Here is a 17,313-nt window from a genome sequence, read left to right as displayed (position 1 = left end):
AAGTGGAGCATTCACAGATGTTATCTGGTTTTAACAAAACTAGCCTCCCTAAACTGATAAGAGGCTTAAAAAGTTTCCCACAAAGTGGCCTGGAACTGAAAATAGCACAGGCCCTGTTGGCAGCCGTGAGCACCAAGAAAATGGCAGAGCTATGTGTCAGCTAAGTGACAAGTCTCATCTGATTTCATGAAAAGTAACTAAAAAAGATTGTGAGTTATCAAAAAGACCAGCCAGCAAATCAATTTACCTTCATTCTCACTAACAATGAACTTTGCCCCCGGGGGATATCATGCCTTGAGCGGGTAACCGGGCTCCGAATGGAACCACCACAGCCGGCAAGATATTTAAAACTGAGCATGTCCAGGAGACCCTGGGGGACTCAGTCGTTGGGCGTCTGCCTTCGGCTCGGGTCGTGATCCCGGGCTCCTGGGATCGCGCCCCGCATCAGGCTCCCCGCTCCGCGGGAAGCCTGCTTCTCCCTCTCCTTCCACCCCTCCCCTGCTCTCTCTCTCAAATAAATAAAGTCTTTAAAAAATAAAAATAAAAACTAAGCATTCAGAGCACAAAAACAAACCCTGAATTTTTTGAGGTACACTTAAAGTCAGGTTAATGCTCAATCCATACTTTCATAAATTGCATAAACTTAGTGATAAATGATTAGAAGCCTCTGTCAAGATTTCATACGGAGCAGCTGACGACTAACTAGGGAAGGATCATCTGCCACTCTGCACAGCCACTCCTATAAAACTGTGTCCGGATTTTCAGAATGAGCTATTTTATCCTACCTCCTTCTCCAAAGAACTGGAGTTGGCCCCAAATTTTCAACTTCATGAATTTTTTTGATCAAAATAAAACACTGTTTCCTCAAATGAATGAGAGTTTTCTCCAGGAGGTGAGGTGAATAATTTATGCCACTTTAAAAGCACTAAAAAAAAGCACTATGGCTGCTAGCAAATTTTCAAAAAAGAAGAAAGATCAAGCAATCCCACTTTTGGGTATTTATCCAAAATAATTGAAAGCAGGGTCTCAGAGAGAGAGATGTACACTCATGTTCATAGCAGCCTTATTCACCAGAGCCAAGAAGTGAAAGCAATTCAAATGTGGTGCCTATTTCTGCGCAGCCTCCTTTGGACAGGACCCATATATTTACTACTACCACTTTTTTCTTTTTAAAGATTTTATTTATTTATTTATTTATCTATTTATTTATTTATTTATTTATTTATTTATTTATTTATTTATCAGAGAGAGAGAGAGAGTGTGCACAAGTCGGGGGAGGGGCAGAGGGAGAGAATCTTCAAGCAAACTAACTCCCTGCTGAGCACAGAGACTGATCTGGGGCTCCACACGCAGGGCTCAATCTCACCACCCTGAGATCATGACCTAAGCTGAAACCAAGAGTCAGACTCTTAACCGACTGAGCCACCCAGGCGCCCCACAAAGTAAAAGCAATTCAAATGCCCCCCCCGATTGATGAATGAACAAAATGTGGTACATATGTACGATGGACTATTATTCAGCCTTTAAAAGGAAGGAAATCCTGACACCTGCTACAACATGGATGACCCTTGAGGACATTATGCTGAGTGAAATAAGCCAGTCACAAAGAGACAAATACTGTATGATTCAATTTACACACAGTATCTAACTCACAGTCATCAAACTCACAGAAACAAAGTAGAATAGTATTGGCTAGTGGCAGGGGGGAAAGGGGCATTGTCTAATGGGTATAAAGTTTCAGATTTGCAAGATGAAAAGGTTCTGGAGATCTATTTCACAAAAACATACTCAGCACTATTGAACTGTACACTTAACAAATAATTAAGATGGTTCATTTTATATTGTTTTTTTTTTACTACAGTTTTAAGAAAGATGAAGCACTGCCTAAAACCTCCTAATTTCACAATCTAGAAGTAAATTTAAGAGCTTAAAATTAACAGCACCAGGATAGCATATCTCCCGGTATCTCTACCAGTACTACCTTAGGTGTCTGTCCACCCTCAACCCATAGATTAAATATATTATTACCTACCTGCCTACCCGGGCAGCGGGGGCCTCTCGCTCTCCCACCCTCCCCCTCTCCCCTTCCCCTTCTCCCATCTCCACCCCCCCTTTCTCCTTTTCCTCCTTCATTTCCTCCCTACCCAGGCTGGTTTCCTATAAGTAACATTTGTGTCATACCTTATACCCATTTAAAGAATTTTCACTTTTATCATCTCATTTGATTTTCCCACCAGCCCTGTAAGGTCAGTGTTCTTTCCACTTTGCAAATTAAGATGCAGAGACCCAGCAATATTAAATGACTGCACCCACTGCCTTGTCAATCAGTGGCAGGGCCTAGCTCCACACCCCACACTTGACTTCACAATATAATACTGCCCCAGAGATTCTGTCTTAAGGGCCTGGATGGGAGCCAGGAGTCCAGATTTCTAAGAGATACCCCTTCCAGGTGTCCTGATGCATGAGATTAATGACCCGACTTGAAGAAACATGCAGCTGCTCTGCCCAGCACGAGGTGGGGCGTATGTGACCAGGGGGCTTTCTGCTTTTTTAACGTGCCCAGAAGAGGCAACGTAGTGACACTGACCTTCTATGAGGAAGTGGCTGTATGAACAAGGCACTCTCTCACCTGGGAGCAGCTAGAAAAGGCAAAGGAGGGAAAGCAGGAAGGAAGAGAGAAAGATGTAGACGCACCGCATGCCATGGAAAATAATCCTGCAGTGGAAATCCCAACCAGTCTTGGACGTTCTCTTTGTCTCTTAGCATTTGGCACTTGGATGCTTGGGAAACGGGAGAAGCAGAGCTGGGCTCTGTTTTCCATGTGAGGTGCACGGCAGGGGAGCACCTGACCAGAGTGAGTCATGGACAACACAGGGATCGGAGTGGGGGGACCTCCTGACTCCCAGGCCCGTGCTCCGGGCCCTGAGCCAGGCAGCGTCCCCAGCCCGGGGGTGCGAGGATGAAGCTGTCTCCCCACCCAGCCCCGTGGAGCTGGGGGGTGTGGCAGGCTCTGCAGAAGCCAGGGGTCATGAGGACAAGCAAACCCTGCACAAGAGACCAAGCACTCCTCTTGCCAGGAAAATGCCCTTGTGGTTGAAATCGGAGGCCGGTGGCTAAGTGGGAGAGAGAGGTAAAATATGAACCGAAATGGTTTGAGTAGAAAGACAAGTGTTCCCTTTGTGACTATGCCACATTTTTTCTGCAACTAGGAGATAAAACGAGATTTCTGTGGGAAGTCTGTGTGGCTCTTTTTTGGAGGCCTTAAAAAAAAACCCAAATTTGTGCTAAAGATAAATGAATCAGATTCCAAAGAGCTAACTCTTATGACTACTAAAGAGACAGAATTTCCTTGAGACAGGCAGTGAAGTAGGACATCAGTCAGAACTTTCGAGAGAATTCTAGACTGGAGCACCTGATCCTGAGCCATCCTTCAAGGAGGGTGCCGCTCCTCAGCAAAATTATGAAGACATCGGGGCTAACTCACCACACTGTGCTTCTCAGGCACCGGGGTCATGCAGGGCAATAGGCTTCTAGAAGAGAACCCCGAGCCGCCCGTGTGCCCCAAACAAGTCCACGCCTGGGTCTCTGCCCTGTGCACCGGCACACGCTTCGCCGCGGCATGTTGGTGCTGGCCACTGCTGCCGAACCATGTGCCCCTGGGTGCGCTGCCTTCAAGGACCTTTCACGTCGCTGCCGCCCTCCTCAGCGGCTGCGGGCTGTCCCCGATCGCAAGCAGGCTGTGTTCCTGCTCTGAGGGGTCACCACACCCCCCTTCCCCATGCTGCTCCACCCTGGCCCAAAGGCATGTGGCTCAGACCCCCGTCGGGTGGTGATTCTCACACACATGGCTAAGTGTGCCGCACGCCAACCCTCCACTTGGGTTTCAACCCTGGCAGAATCCTGGGAAACAGGGGGCACAAATGCCTCCCATCGCTGCACCTTCCATAAGTGATGCTTTCTCACCCTCATTTGTATTTGCTTTTTTTAAATGGGACGACCCTAAGGACACAGTGCTGTCAAACTTCCAGCAGCCTGGGTTATTACTCGGGAATGGCAGGGGAGCCGGCACCCCCCCACACACACACTAGTCGCTGCCTGTAGAGGCTCGTCCTGAGGCCCTGCCCCCTTTCAGTCTGGTAGCTGCTCCTCCCGGCATCTGTCCCTCATACGAGGCCTCCACGGACCATCACTACACCTGCATGCTCGTGACTCCCAACCGCCTGGACCTTCGGTTGCTTCCATCCCAGATGCCAAAACCTGAACCCTGAGTCAACACAGCAACCCTCCGTGCTCGTTGCTGAGCCTGGGTTACTGAACACAATCCTCCAGGATTCCCTGAAAATCCTTACATGGGCTCTTACTCATCTCCTGCTCCGCAACCCACTCCCTTCTTCCTCGTTCGACAATGAAACCGAGGCCATTGGGTAGAAGCTGTACACGCTGGTTCGCTGCTCCAACCCACCCCAGAGCAACCCTTTTCTTGCTCTGGAATCCAGCCCCTCCTGCTTCCTTAGGGTCTTCAGCTTCCGTGCTGGCCCTCAGCCCTCGGAGGACAAACCCGCATGCTTCCGCTCGGCTGAAAATCAGTCCCTCCGCCTTGCAGTCTCTCTCCAGCCTTGTCCTCATGCCGCACTTGCCCACAGCGTTCTGGCCCTCCAGTCACTGAACCCTGTACCCTGTCACTCACCAAATCTGTTCCTCAGAGGCCACCAGTGAACTCTGCCACAACTGGTGGACATTTTCCGTCTTCAATTTACCTGCCCTCTCTGCGGCACTTGGCTTCTTCTCATGCTCCTCTCCCCCTTGCCTCTCATGGGCTCCTCCTCCTCTGCTCGCCCTTAAATGCTGACGTCCCTCCTGCACTGTCGACGCTCTTCTTTTTCCTTTCCACTACTCTTCTACTAGTTTTTTGCTTAACTATTGCTGAGACCTCGACAATCCATCTCTCTTGCTAGATCTTCCTCCTACTGACCCAACTGATTGGATGTCTCCCCTGGGTGTCTCACTAGGTCCCCGATCCCAGGATGTCCACCGCCAAACTCCCCATTTTGCCCACCAACGCTGACTTGCTTCTTGACTTCCTCACTAAATAAATGGCTCTCTATAATCCACCTGCTGTCCACCCACTTGGCTTTTCCCAACCTATCCCCTTCCACCAACCAACTCCCTTACCACCTGGTCTCCCTGCTTCTAGTCTTGACTCTTCAAGATCATTTTCCATACAATTTACAAATGATCTTTCTCTGTGATCTTCAGAAAAAGTCCAAATTCTAACACAAAAACCTAACTGTATGACCAACCCAATATCCTTAACGATACAGCTCCTGTCTACCACCCCAATTTCATCTCTCATCATGTTCCCCAAATCTCCTACATTACCTTGAATTCCCAGAGTGCTCCATGTTTTATGACACCCCCAGGGTGTCTGTACTCACTGCTCCCCTGTGGAAACCCCCTGTGTCCCGCCACCAGCTTAGTAAACTACCCGCCTCTACCTTAGGTGTCACCTGATCTGGGAGGCCCTTTCTGCTCACTAGACCCTTTCCTCACCCAGAAACTCACCCACCAGGCCGAGTGAGCTGCCCCTCTTTTGCACTTCCACAGCACCCTGAATGTGCCCCAGCCTGAAATGTGGTTGCTGACTGACTTGCAGATCTCCCTCACTAAACTGTAACCTTGATGGGTTAGGGATGGAGCCACCTCGCTGCTCCAGTTCCTAACAGAGTACCTAATAATATTCAATAAATGTTTCATGAACCAATGAACAAACAGTGACAAATCATCTCTCCGATACCTAGGAGGAAGAATCATAAGCAACATCAAATGTTGGGGGGGGAGCATCTTCAAATAGAAATCACTGTGTGTGCATGACAAAACACATAGGTTATGGAAGATTATTCACCTTATTTTGCCCTTTGCTTATGAGTCCCTGGGTCTTTCTCCATCATGATTCCTTGTGTTCAGACTTTATTCTGCTTTTCCCACAGCTGTAGCTCCTCCATACCACACAATTTCTCAATATTCTTACTCAGTATTCAGAACACTATTCTCACAGCAGCTATTCTGAATAGCTAAGAATTCTTTTTTTGTTTATTTTTTAATTTAAATTTGATTAGAATAGCTAAGAATTCTGAAGACCAGAAGAGAACAGTCACTCCTTATGTTGTCAATTTCCATTCAGTCTTCTTGTCTCTAGATTCAGTGACCTCAACTCCATTCGCTACTCCGCACAATGGTAACACACTGGATTAGCACACTTACATTTTTACACTAAATTACTAACATTTCAAATTAGATTTGTAATCGACACTCATAAGGGATTAATTATTAATATTCCTTTCAACAACTCCCCCTCCCCATCCAGATGCTGAAGGTTTGTTGTTTGTTGCTTTGACCACGTTGATACTGGTCCTCACTTTGTGGTCACCCTGCCCCCTCCCAAGATCTTTCTATGCCAAACCTTGGTCATTCTGGTCATTCTTCATTTTGTCAGTGTAATGAATTTGGAGGTCACCGGGGTTTTATTGTAGAAAATCCACAACAATCCATGGATAATGTTAAAATGTTTTTAAGAATAAGCTTTAAAATAATTAGCCATTGATCATTACATAAGGCAGACATACCAAATAAATTTGTGTTCATCTTTAAAAAACAAAGTATTGTGAAATAGTTGTCACTGGGCATTAATTAGCATGTGTAGGAATTATAAGATGTGAAATTAACAGGGACAGGCCATCTCTACGGTCATCCTTTCGGTGAGAAATTACGTCTCCAGCATCTAGCTGTCGTCCACCACCATCATGGCTATGTAGTCCTTGTAATGAATGGAGTTCGATTCTGGGTCAATGGCAGCAGACAGCATTTCTTCCATTTCTTCCTGAGAAAAAGGCTCACCTGGGAAAGATAAGAAGGGAGATTCATCACTGACAATCTTCTGATCGTTTTCTTTCTCTTTCCACCAGCCAGCTTCATTGCCCTGCAGCTGCACAGGCCCCCGCTGGGTCGCTGGCTCCCCTCCTGGGGCCCTGGGGTCAGCACATCACGCCAGTCCAGTGGTTCCAAGAGCATGCTGCCGTGCCCCTGGCAGATTTGGGGCTTATTTTACCTTGCAGATGTCATAGCTCAAGCAACCTATAAAATTGATCACTTGAGCCAACACAGCAGGAGAGCATTAAGACATCCTGAACAAGGTTGTTTCTTTAAATTAAGGCTATTGGGATTGCCTAAGGATTCACCTGAAGTCCTAGTTTTCTAGGGAGTCTAATCATTACGTTCACAAGGGTGTGAGGAGGGGACCACATGGTCTCGATGCAATTGCTGAAGAGCAGAGGCTCGAACTGCAACAACTGTGTCTCTGAATAGTCCCTAACCAGGTCCGGGCAACTTCATGATGCCAGCTGAGCCCAGGAACAGATGCCATTCATCCACTGTGTCTAAACAGCCCTCTTTGTTATAGTTTGGCCCAGTGTTGCTGTAAAACGAAACCAAAAGTGGCATAGAAAAATCTGTGGCTTTCGCTGGATTCAGAGAGCAGCTGAGGATCATCTTGGACATTGGTTTCACCAAGATGAGAAGCAAACTCAGGATGAATGTTGGAAATGTCACCGACTATGTAAGAAAGAACTTTGTCCTGATATTAAGCAAAAATACAGAAACATCCAAATTGCCACCTTCCCCCCTAAAGAGTCTTCTCTGAGCAGATGAGTTACCAAGGCCTGAGGATCACTTACCTTCTGAGCTTGTCACCTGCCACCATGAACAATGCTTTCTAGGTTGGAATTCAGCTCGTACTACAGAAATTATTCAAGTGGTGATCGTGATGACAATGATGACAGACTATCAAACAAGGGGAGTGTGTCAAGTTCTTGAAACCATACTTACATCCTAAGAAAAGAATGCCTATAGAGCCTATGGAGACAGATTCTGAAACTTTCTTACACCGGGCTAAATCCACTGCCAACGAATTCTGATGGGCACCATGGAAGTCCTTAAAAGAATACTAATAACAACCATTTATTGAGAGCTACTGTGTTCCAGACACTGACCTGTGTGCTTCAGATACATTAACTAAGTTAACCTCCCAGGCACCCAGTAAGAACAGCTATCCCACTTACAGAAGACACCAGGAGCACCTGGAAGGCTCAGTCAGTTAAGTGTCTGACTCTTGATTTCAACTCAGGTCATGATCTCAGGGTCATGGGATCAAGCCCCGCACAAGACCCACATCAGGCTCCCTGCTCAGCGGGCAGTCTGCTTCTCCCTCTCCCTCTGCCCCTCCCCCTGCTCTCTCTCAAAAGCCCCAGTAGCCCCCCCTGTCTCGTCAGGCACACCTCTCTCACTCCTCTGATGAACTGCCAGCACCAGACAGACCTTCCAACAATCTCTCCTGCACCGCGAGGCCCATGTGCTCAGCACCCTCCAAGGTTTCTGCGGTGCCCACACAGTGACTTCCAACCCCCAAGCCCACACCTCAACAGGCCAGCCCACAGATCTCCCCAGATTCGTCTCCTGGTGTCTGCCAGCAAGACCCTCTGGGCCTTCTCCCCTTACAGACTCTGTGATATCGCGATATCACACTCACCCTTGCTTCCCTGCTATTGTTCACACTGTGTGATCAAGATGCATCTCTCTCCATCGGCCCCTTCACACATTCTTCGTTCACCTGCTCATTCATTCTTTCATTCGTTCATTCAACACACATTTGTTGAGACTGACTGGGTGAGGGCTGGAACGCATAGGACAATCTGCTCTCAGTAACTCACCCATACAAAGTCTACCATCCTGAGAATCCACTGTCTTATGTTGTGAATTGTCTTACGTCACTTTTCTTTCCCCCAGTAAAATATCCTGGAGAAATGGAGATTTTAGTACCTCTCACTGCCCTTAGTGCCCCTCACCTCCGCACAGCAGGTCACCATATTAATGACAATGAACTCTTTCTGACCAATTCATATTGCCTAATATAATCCAGGATTCACTCCCCTTAAAATGTGAACTCCTAAGTGAACTCAAAGTGAACTCCTAAGACATCTGTTACAGTGTCACAAGAGGTTGGTGGCAGCTGTGACAGCCATGTCATTCTTGCCCTCGCTGCCTGTGGCTCCACATCATAGTGAGTCAGGCAGACGTGGTCCAGTCAGCTGCGCAGGTGAACGCAGTGTTGGTCTCCCCTCCTTGCAATTAGTTGCACTTCGATTCCATCTCAAGTGATTACAACTCTGAATCACACTGGGCTCGATCTGCAAACCAGTGAACTGAACAAAGGATGGGAGATTGGGGAGGTGACCAAGGGAAGCATGGTTTCAAGAGAACCCACCCATTAGGCCACTGACATTCAGGGAAAACAAACTTACACATCAGCCGAAGCAGAGAGAGAGCGCCTCAAGGAAACATGGCGGCACGGATAGGTGTGCCAATACGATGGCTGAGTGTGTGTGCGTGTGTAGGTCAAGCTCAAAGCAAATACAGAGTTCCACCAGCATAAAAAGCTGTAAGTTTTTGTGTGGATTCCATGCAATGGAGGCCGTATTATCTGTAAGTTCATCAACTGAAAAGCTGTTTAAAAAGGAATTTTTATATAATCCAGTTCAAATCTTCAATCTAGTAACAGGCATTGATTTATAATGATTGACAGTCCATGTTTTCCAAGAGGCATAGCTTTTATTCTGAAAAATACTCTAAGTGAATGGAGTGGCTTCAATTTACAGAAGTATCTTTAATCGTTACAAAATCCTATAAGGCAACAATCAATCTTCCTTAACCTACCCTTTGTCCACTTAACCCCACAAAACAGAAACCACACCAATACCAAAATAATAGGAATAGTAAATAACTCTTTGAACCAGAATGATTGATTTAAGAGTGTCTCCTAGAATTTTTCCATAATTGTTGTTAAATTATTTATCACTTAAATAAGTCACAGTTATAAAATAAGGAATAAATTACTCTTACCTTCTTCAGTCATATACTTGATCAGTTCTTCCTTAGTCAGAAATCCACGTTTAGATGGATCTAACACCTAAGAGAAAAGAAAGGGCAGATATTATAGCTTTTGTTTGGTGAATAAATTCTACAGGATGAATTTTTCATATGCATACATATATATAAAATCTGGAGCTTACGTACCTCAAACGCTCGAAGAAGGGTATCTTCTGGACTTGGTCTGTATCTAATTATGCAGTAAAAGGGGCACATACCACAGTATTTAGCTCAGTCTCTACACAATAAATGATCACATAAAATGAAATAAAAGCTGCTAAGATACAAGGATAATAATATTTCCCTCACTGAAACATGTTTGGATTTCTAGATCTGAAAGTCGAAAGTACTCCACACCCACAGAAGTTCAAAATCACTGGCCTATGTGATATCTATTAGCCTTTTTCATCGTTGTGAAAATCAACTTATTTGGAAACAAAATTTCTACAATAAACCAACTGTGGTAAGGTAACATTACACGTCCCTTAGAAAAAGAGGTAGGGTGAATTCTCACTGATAGCTCACAATAGAAGATAATAAACATGTTGTTGACTTATGACTTTTGTGGCATTTTTGCTCTGTAATTACACTTTGCTTATAAGATTAATACAAAAGTAGTTGATATTTCTAAGCACATTTCACCTGGCAGTTCAGAGGTATAGTGAAAAGTCAGAGGGAGCTATCCCAGGATAAATATTTGGTTGAGTATAATATACAAAGTGAAAAAGCCAAGTGTTTTGAAATTAATGGAATTCTAATCATTACTTTCCCTTAACAATTGCATGTACCTTCTTACCTTCTTTCCAGTAGTACTTTGGTCATCACTGGAAGAAATTTTTCAAATCGAATGTATCCAGTGGGTTCTTCTTCCTCTACCTAAACATTCAGCAAAATATAGCCACATGTTACTTCAACAAGTATATTGAGCAACTCCTTTTCACTATGCCAAGGGCTAGGAATTTGATAATGAGCATTCTTGGGCATGGTCTCTGCTCATAGAGTTTCTATTTGGTCGTGGAGACATAGATTAACCAAAAAACAACAGAGCTGAGTGTCTAATTATAAACACAGTGAAGTGAAGGAGCTTGGGTCTATTAGAGTGGAGAGCAAAGGAAAGTTCTAGGCCAGATCAGGAAAGGCACTCATGGGGAAATCACACCAGAGCTGATTTATAAAGTGTGAGTAGAAGCCAGCAGGGACAAGACTCCAGGCAGAGGAGGCCTTGGAGGCCAGGAGGCTAGGGGGCGTAGGGAGCAAGGAAGAGAATGTTTCCAGATGAGGCTAGAGGGAGAGAGAGACACCAGACCTTGCAGCGCCTTATGGTCCATGAAAGTGGCTTTGGTTGTTATCCTAAGACCAATGGGAGATCCCTGAAACTCTGGTAGATGTGCGTGTGAAAGATCACACTGGTTGTGGGCAAGGCGGCTTCTGTGGTGGACTCAGCAGCTGTGATAGAGCTTGGATTAGAGTGGTGGCCATGGGGAAGAAGTGAATGATTTCAAGAAATATTTAAGTAGTAAAAGCCATAGGACCCAGGGACACCTGGATGGCTCAGTCTGTTAAGTGTCCGACTCCTGGTTTTGGCTCAGGTCATGATCTCAGGGTCGTGAGATCGAGCCCCGTGTGGTGTTCCACGCTCAATGGGGAGTCTGTCGGAGGTTTTCTCTCTCTCCCTCTCCCTCTGCCCCTTGACCCAGTCATGTGCGCATGCTCTCTCTCTCTCTCTCAAAATAAATAAATCACACACACACACAAAAAAAGGGCAATAGAACCTGGTGCTGCATCTATTATGGGCAAGGATGAGAAAGAAGAGAGGAGTCAAGGATTCTGACTTGCACAAATGGGATGGAGTAATGCTTTTCCCTGTGATAAGGAACATGGGATAAGGGACCAGGTTAGGGGACCAATCATATCTCAAGGACAAAAGTACATATCAAATCACTGTAATAATTACTAAATGCCTACATGGTTAATGGAACTTTGTTATACCACCACTAAATAAGAGAATACTACACCTGAGAAAGAGAAATTTGGTATCTAGCACTGTTAGATGAGAAGGAGAGACTCCTGCCCATAGGTTCACTTTGATGGTGTGGTTGAATAAAACACTATTGATCTGAACTTTCATGTCAGGCTATTTACAAGGAGCTAGAAAATTTCTACTCCCTTTCAAAAATCCCATTAAAAGGCTCATCTATCCCAATTCAACAGAGGACCTTTTAAAAGATTTATTCTTTGAGCAAAATATAAGAAATCTGTAAGTTGCTGCTAAGTGGAATACTCTGTTGTCCAAATGACTGTTTTCCAGTATTTATACTGGATGCTCTCACCTAGAATGAGCAGAGCCCTCGGATTCCACTATCAACAGAAATTGTCATCCATCTAATGACGGAATGATACTCCAGAATCTCTGAGCCCATCAATACATGAACAATTGTTTCAGCTGCCTCTACGTATGAGGCAAGATTTTGCAAATTAATGTTCATCTGGCTCCGATGTGCTTGAGTCACACTCTGTAACTACCTACACAGAAATGTGCTCCAAAAGCTAGAGCAATGGTTCCAAATCACCATGGAGCAAACAGTCTTGACCTTGAGAGATCAAAACCCCTCTGTATTTTATGAGCATCCTCATCAATCTACAAATGGTTTGTAGTGTTTCCAAAGGGAATCCACCTCTCTAGCACTCTCTCTACCACGCAAGAATTCACAACACATAGTATGTGCCTTGTGATGCTCCCCGAGCTCCCACAGGACTTCCACGAGCCCCCAGGGCTCTGAACGCCAGGGTGAAAATGGCAATCATTCTTGCCCCATCTATCTGTGAAGAGCCAAAACTGCACAAAAACAGCAAGTTAAAGCAGATCTCCAGCTAATCGGGATAGCAGAGGAGGCATACATTTTCTTTGACTTTTTTTTAAAGTCAAAGAGAAATAATGAATAAACAGAGGGCTTGTGGTTACAAAGGAATAGGAAAAATAAGCAAATCCACCTTCATCTTGGGCAGATTGTGAAAATCTTTCTATGACCCAACACTGTCCTCTAGAGGCCACATCTAATCCCTTCCTCTGTACAGAAAGACATGCAAGGGCATAAAACCAATACAACTATATGGCCATTCTTAATACGGTGTTAATAACCTGTTTAATATATACTAGAAAATATTTTATATTATAAAAGGTTTCTTAGGATTTAACCTTTTGGGGGCGCCTGTGCGGCTCAGTCGGTTGAGCGTCTGCCCTCAGCTCAGGTCACGATCCCAGGGTGCTGGGATTGAGCCCCGCATTGGGCTCCCTGCTCAGCGGGGACTCTGCTTCTCCCTCTGCTTCTGCCCCTCCCCCCTGCTTGTGCTCGAGCACACTCTCTCTCGAATAAATAAAATCTTTAAAAAAATAACCTTTTTATTTTAGAATAGTTTTAGATTTAGATTTAGAAAAGTTGCAAAATAGTGAAGAGTTCCCATTATATCACCTACCCAGTTTTCCCTGTTGTTAACCCTTAGATCACTATGGTACAACTTTAGTTGGTTTGTTGTCACAATTAATGGAGTGATATTAATACATTAGTATTTACTAAACTCCATGATCTATTTGGATTCCATTTGTTTTTCTAAAAGACATTTTTCGGGATGCCTGGGTGGCTCAGTCAGCTAAGCATCTACCTTTGGCCCAGGTCATGATCTCAGAGTCCTGGGATTGAGTCCTGTGTCAGGCTCCTTGCTCAGCTTGGAGCCTGCTTCTCCCTCTGTGTGCAGCTCCCCCCTGCTTGTGCTCACTCTCTCTCTGACAAATAAATAAAATCTTTTTTAAAAAAGTCATTTTTAAAATATGGTAATTCCTCTATCATAATGAGGAAACAAGATTCTGGGAATCTGGAAACAAGAGTGGGGACAGGGAAGGATAAGATGTGATTCTATTATTTCTGGTGCAGACAAGCTAGTTAACCTTATGAGGCCATAGTAAGACAAGACAAAAACACTACTTTCCAGAAATGTTACACAATAATGGCTCAATGGTTATTTAGACCCATATATTAAAATGCCTTTAAGGGGCACCTGGGTGGCTCAGATGGTTAAGGGTCTGCCTTCGGCTCAGGTCATGATCACAGGGTCCTGGGATCGAGCCCCACATCGGGCTCCCTGCTCAGCGAGGAGCCTGCTTCTCCCTCTCCTTCTCCTGCTCCCCTGCTTGTGCTCTCTCGCTGTCAAATAAATAAATAAAATCTTTTAAAAAAATAAAATAAAATGACTTTAAGATTTCATAGAAATGTATCACGTATCGAACTATATTCGTGTGTGTGTGTGTGTCGAAGGGGGAGATGTAGGGAGAGAGAGTGAGTTAGGGGTTGAGGGTGTCCTCCCCAAACTCGTATATTGGTGTCCTAACCCCCAGTACCTCAGAATGTGATTTATTTGAAGAGAGGTAATTTACAGAGGTAATCAAGTTAAGATGAGGTAATTGGGGTGGGCCCTAATCCAATATGACTGGTGTCCTCGTAAAAAGGGGAAATTTGAACACAGAGACATGCACACAGGGAGAATGCCATGTGAGCATGAAGACAGCCAACTACAAGCCACAGCAAAAGGCCTGGAACAGATCCTCACAGACACCAGAAGGAACCAACCCTGCCTGTGCCTTAACTTTGTACTTCTAACCTCCAAAACTGTCAGTTAATAAATTCCTGTTGTTTAAGTTATTTGTGATACTCTTATAGCAGCTCTACCAAACACACACACATACCCACACACACATACATACACACACACACACACACACACACACATTCTAAGTATCCATGACACATTGTAACCCAAAGACTTTGAATCACTATCAAGCTTAAGTCCCATTAATTACCAATTGGAGATTAACAAAGCAGATATTCGAAATTCAGAACTGATTTTACAGAATTGATACAGAGAAAATAATGCAGCCCGGATCTACTTTCTCCAAGAAAAAACTCAATTAACCGACTTATAACGAAATGAACTCAAGAAAGACCCCCAGGTAATAGGGGACATGTTGGAAAACACTAGGAATTCATGGCCATTTCTTCACTCTGAGCAAAGCCATAGTGGGAAAACCCACTTCTACCCTGTACTGGAGAGTTTCTTTACAAAAAATGGATGTTGCCTTTCTCATGGAAAAATATCACAATCTATTCAGCATGTCAGACCAAGAACAGTTTATAAAAGATTCTGACTAATCTGCCCCCCTCGCGTCCTTCTCGGTAGCAGGTCTACCCGACGCGGCTGCCGTGAGGTTCACATGAGACATGACAGGAGGTTCTGTGAACTGTGAGTCTTTTGTTATGATTATGATGATTTCTATCAACAGTGCACACACACCTGGTTCTCTATCGTGCAATGACACCTCCTCCCGAAAGAATCAATCTCTGGTGCTGAAATTTCCAACACAGCCTCCTGGACCCACCAAATGGACCTAACTTGTGTCTGTAAATGCCACACGGCCTGTGGCGAGAACGTGCTTCATTGCGGGGCCGATCTACTACCCTGTGCCTGGCCCTGGCCCCGGCCGGGAGGACAGGGCATGCGCCTCCCCCTCCGCCACCTCCCTCTGCCTCCCCCTGCCTCCCCCTGCCTCCCCCTCCGCCGCCTCCCTCCGTCTCTCCCTCCCCCGCTTCCCCCTACCTCTCACTCCGCCGCCTCCCCCTGCCTCCCCCGCTGCCTCCTCCCTGGGTGCCTCTTTGGACTGGCTGATCCGACACGGGGGAGTACCAGCTGGCCACCAAACACACCCCTCCTGTTCAAAAGACAAAACCAAGCCAACCAATAGATCTTGTTACCGCCAACAGGAACGAGGCAAGTACATTATAATCTGGTTTGCTTCAGCCACGAGGAGGGATGAGGTGCTGAAAAGGAGGTAACAATTGGCAAGTAGCCTCGGCAGCATTTAGGAATGCAGAAATAATAAGCCACTTTGCAGGAAGACCCCCCCCCCCAGCTCCGCCTTCAAGTACCCCACTTACAGTGAATTCATCTTCCTGGCAGCTGTTCGCCTGGCCAACCAGGGCCCTGACCCGCGGGGCTGCTCCCTCCCAAGAACCCGGGCGGAGCAGGCGGCCTGAAGAGAGCACACCCATTCCCGGCCCCACAAAGGGCCCCGTCCTGGAGGCCACCACAGCGGCCGCTGACACACCAGTCTCTCTGCCCCCTCTTCCCAGCATGAAGGCTGCTCAGTAAATATATATGGTGTGGGATTTTTTAAAAATATTTTTAAAAAATCAAAGCCTGATTCTCACTCCACTTTGGCAAAAGTCCATTTTCTCAATGTTTTGCTTCTGCTGAAGTCAGGCACCGGAGGTGAAGTGCCCACCTTGTCTGTCAGGTGTTTTGATGGGACCACGGCCCAGAGTTCTTTACCCCATTCCCACGGTGAAATCATCAGGCCAACTTTTCTCATTAAAGCATTATTTTAACGCCAAACTCACTGAGTAGGGGCAATAAAACACGCAGTGAAAATTCATTTTTCCCCAGTGACACAACCCTCAGTCAATAAATTGAACTATTTCATGCTTCACAAATGCAAGATAATATCAGTAGTTAAGATGGTTTATAAAGCATCTACATTTCAACTAGTTCCAGGTCACCAAATAAGATATACATACCATTTTTTAATTATTTGTAGTAAAAAAAAAAAAAGCTATGAGATATTTCAAGTTAGACTCTAAATAACATATTCAAATTTTGACATAAATCATGTTTCAAAATGAAAACAGGACAATTTAGAAAATACTTCTCTACCTTGGATGGAATAAAATAATAACAAAAATTAATTGGCATTTGCCAAAAAAAAATTACCTTTACAAATGAAAAATCTTTTTTTTTTTTTTTTGAGATAGAGAGCGAGCATGAGCAAGGAGGGGCAGAGGGAGAGGGAAAGAGAATCTTAAGCAGGTTCCACGCTCAGTGCAGAGCTCGACAAGGGGCTCAATCCCAGGACCCTGAGATCATAACCTGAGCCTAAATCAAGTGTACAACGCTTAACCAACTGAGCCGCCCAGGCGCCCCCAAATGGAAAATTTAAAAAGTCACCGACTTTAGAAAATTTATTTACTACAGACATTGCAGAGGCTGTTGGACAAAAATTAGGATATGTGATTCTTTCAGGTTAGAAGTCCCTTTTATTAATATAAGTATCAAAAAAAAGTTTGAATCATCTCTCAGCTAGACCATCAGAGATGCTAAGAACCAACAGGTGGCTAAACCAGATAATTGATAATGTCCCTTCCACCTGTGAGTTTCTACACCTTGAAGCTATGGGGGAATTGGTGGCTGTCAAGCCATTAATTTCCCTATTTCATCCTCTTGTGGGGGGAA

General features: G+C 45.1%; 1 protein-coding gene across 5 annotated transcripts in view; it reads right to left on the bottom strand.

Moving 5' to 3' along the window:
- Positions 1 to 6,552: 6,552 nt before the first annotated feature.
- The window catches only part of EFCAB2 (EF-hand calcium binding domain 2), a 115,401-nt gene continuing 104,640 nt past the window's right edge, over positions 6,553 to 17,313 (bottom strand). For 4 of the 5 annotated variants that reach the window (XM_027612209.2, XM_027612211.2, XM_027612212.1 and 1 more), the window contains 4 exons: positions 10,775 to 10,854; positions 10,126 to 10,168; positions 9,952 to 10,018; positions 6,553 to 6,894 (listed from right to left, as the gene is read on the bottom strand). In XM_027612209.2, coding sequence (XP_027468010.1) covers positions 6,779 to 6,894; positions 9,952 to 10,018; positions 10,126 to 10,168; positions 10,775 to 10,854 — 306 coding nt within the window. In that variant the 3' untranslated portion in view covers positions 6,553 to 6,778. Of the gene's footprint in view, positions 6,895 to 7,730; positions 7,837 to 9,951; positions 10,019 to 10,125; positions 10,169 to 10,774; positions 10,855 to 17,313 lie in introns of all 5 variants that reach the window. The other variant, XR_003523131.2, reaches the window with a different exon arrangement.

Source organism: Zalophus californianus, chromosome 10 (genome assembly GCF_009762305.2).
Source record: "Zalophus californianus isolate mZalCal1 chromosome 10, mZalCal1.pri.v2, whole genome shotgun sequence".
Taxonomy (NCBI): Eukaryota; Metazoa; Chordata; class Mammalia; order Carnivora; family Otariidae; genus Zalophus; species Zalophus californianus.
Note: the sequence above shows the minus strand (reverse complement) of the source record. Positions and strands in the feature narration are given on the sequence as shown.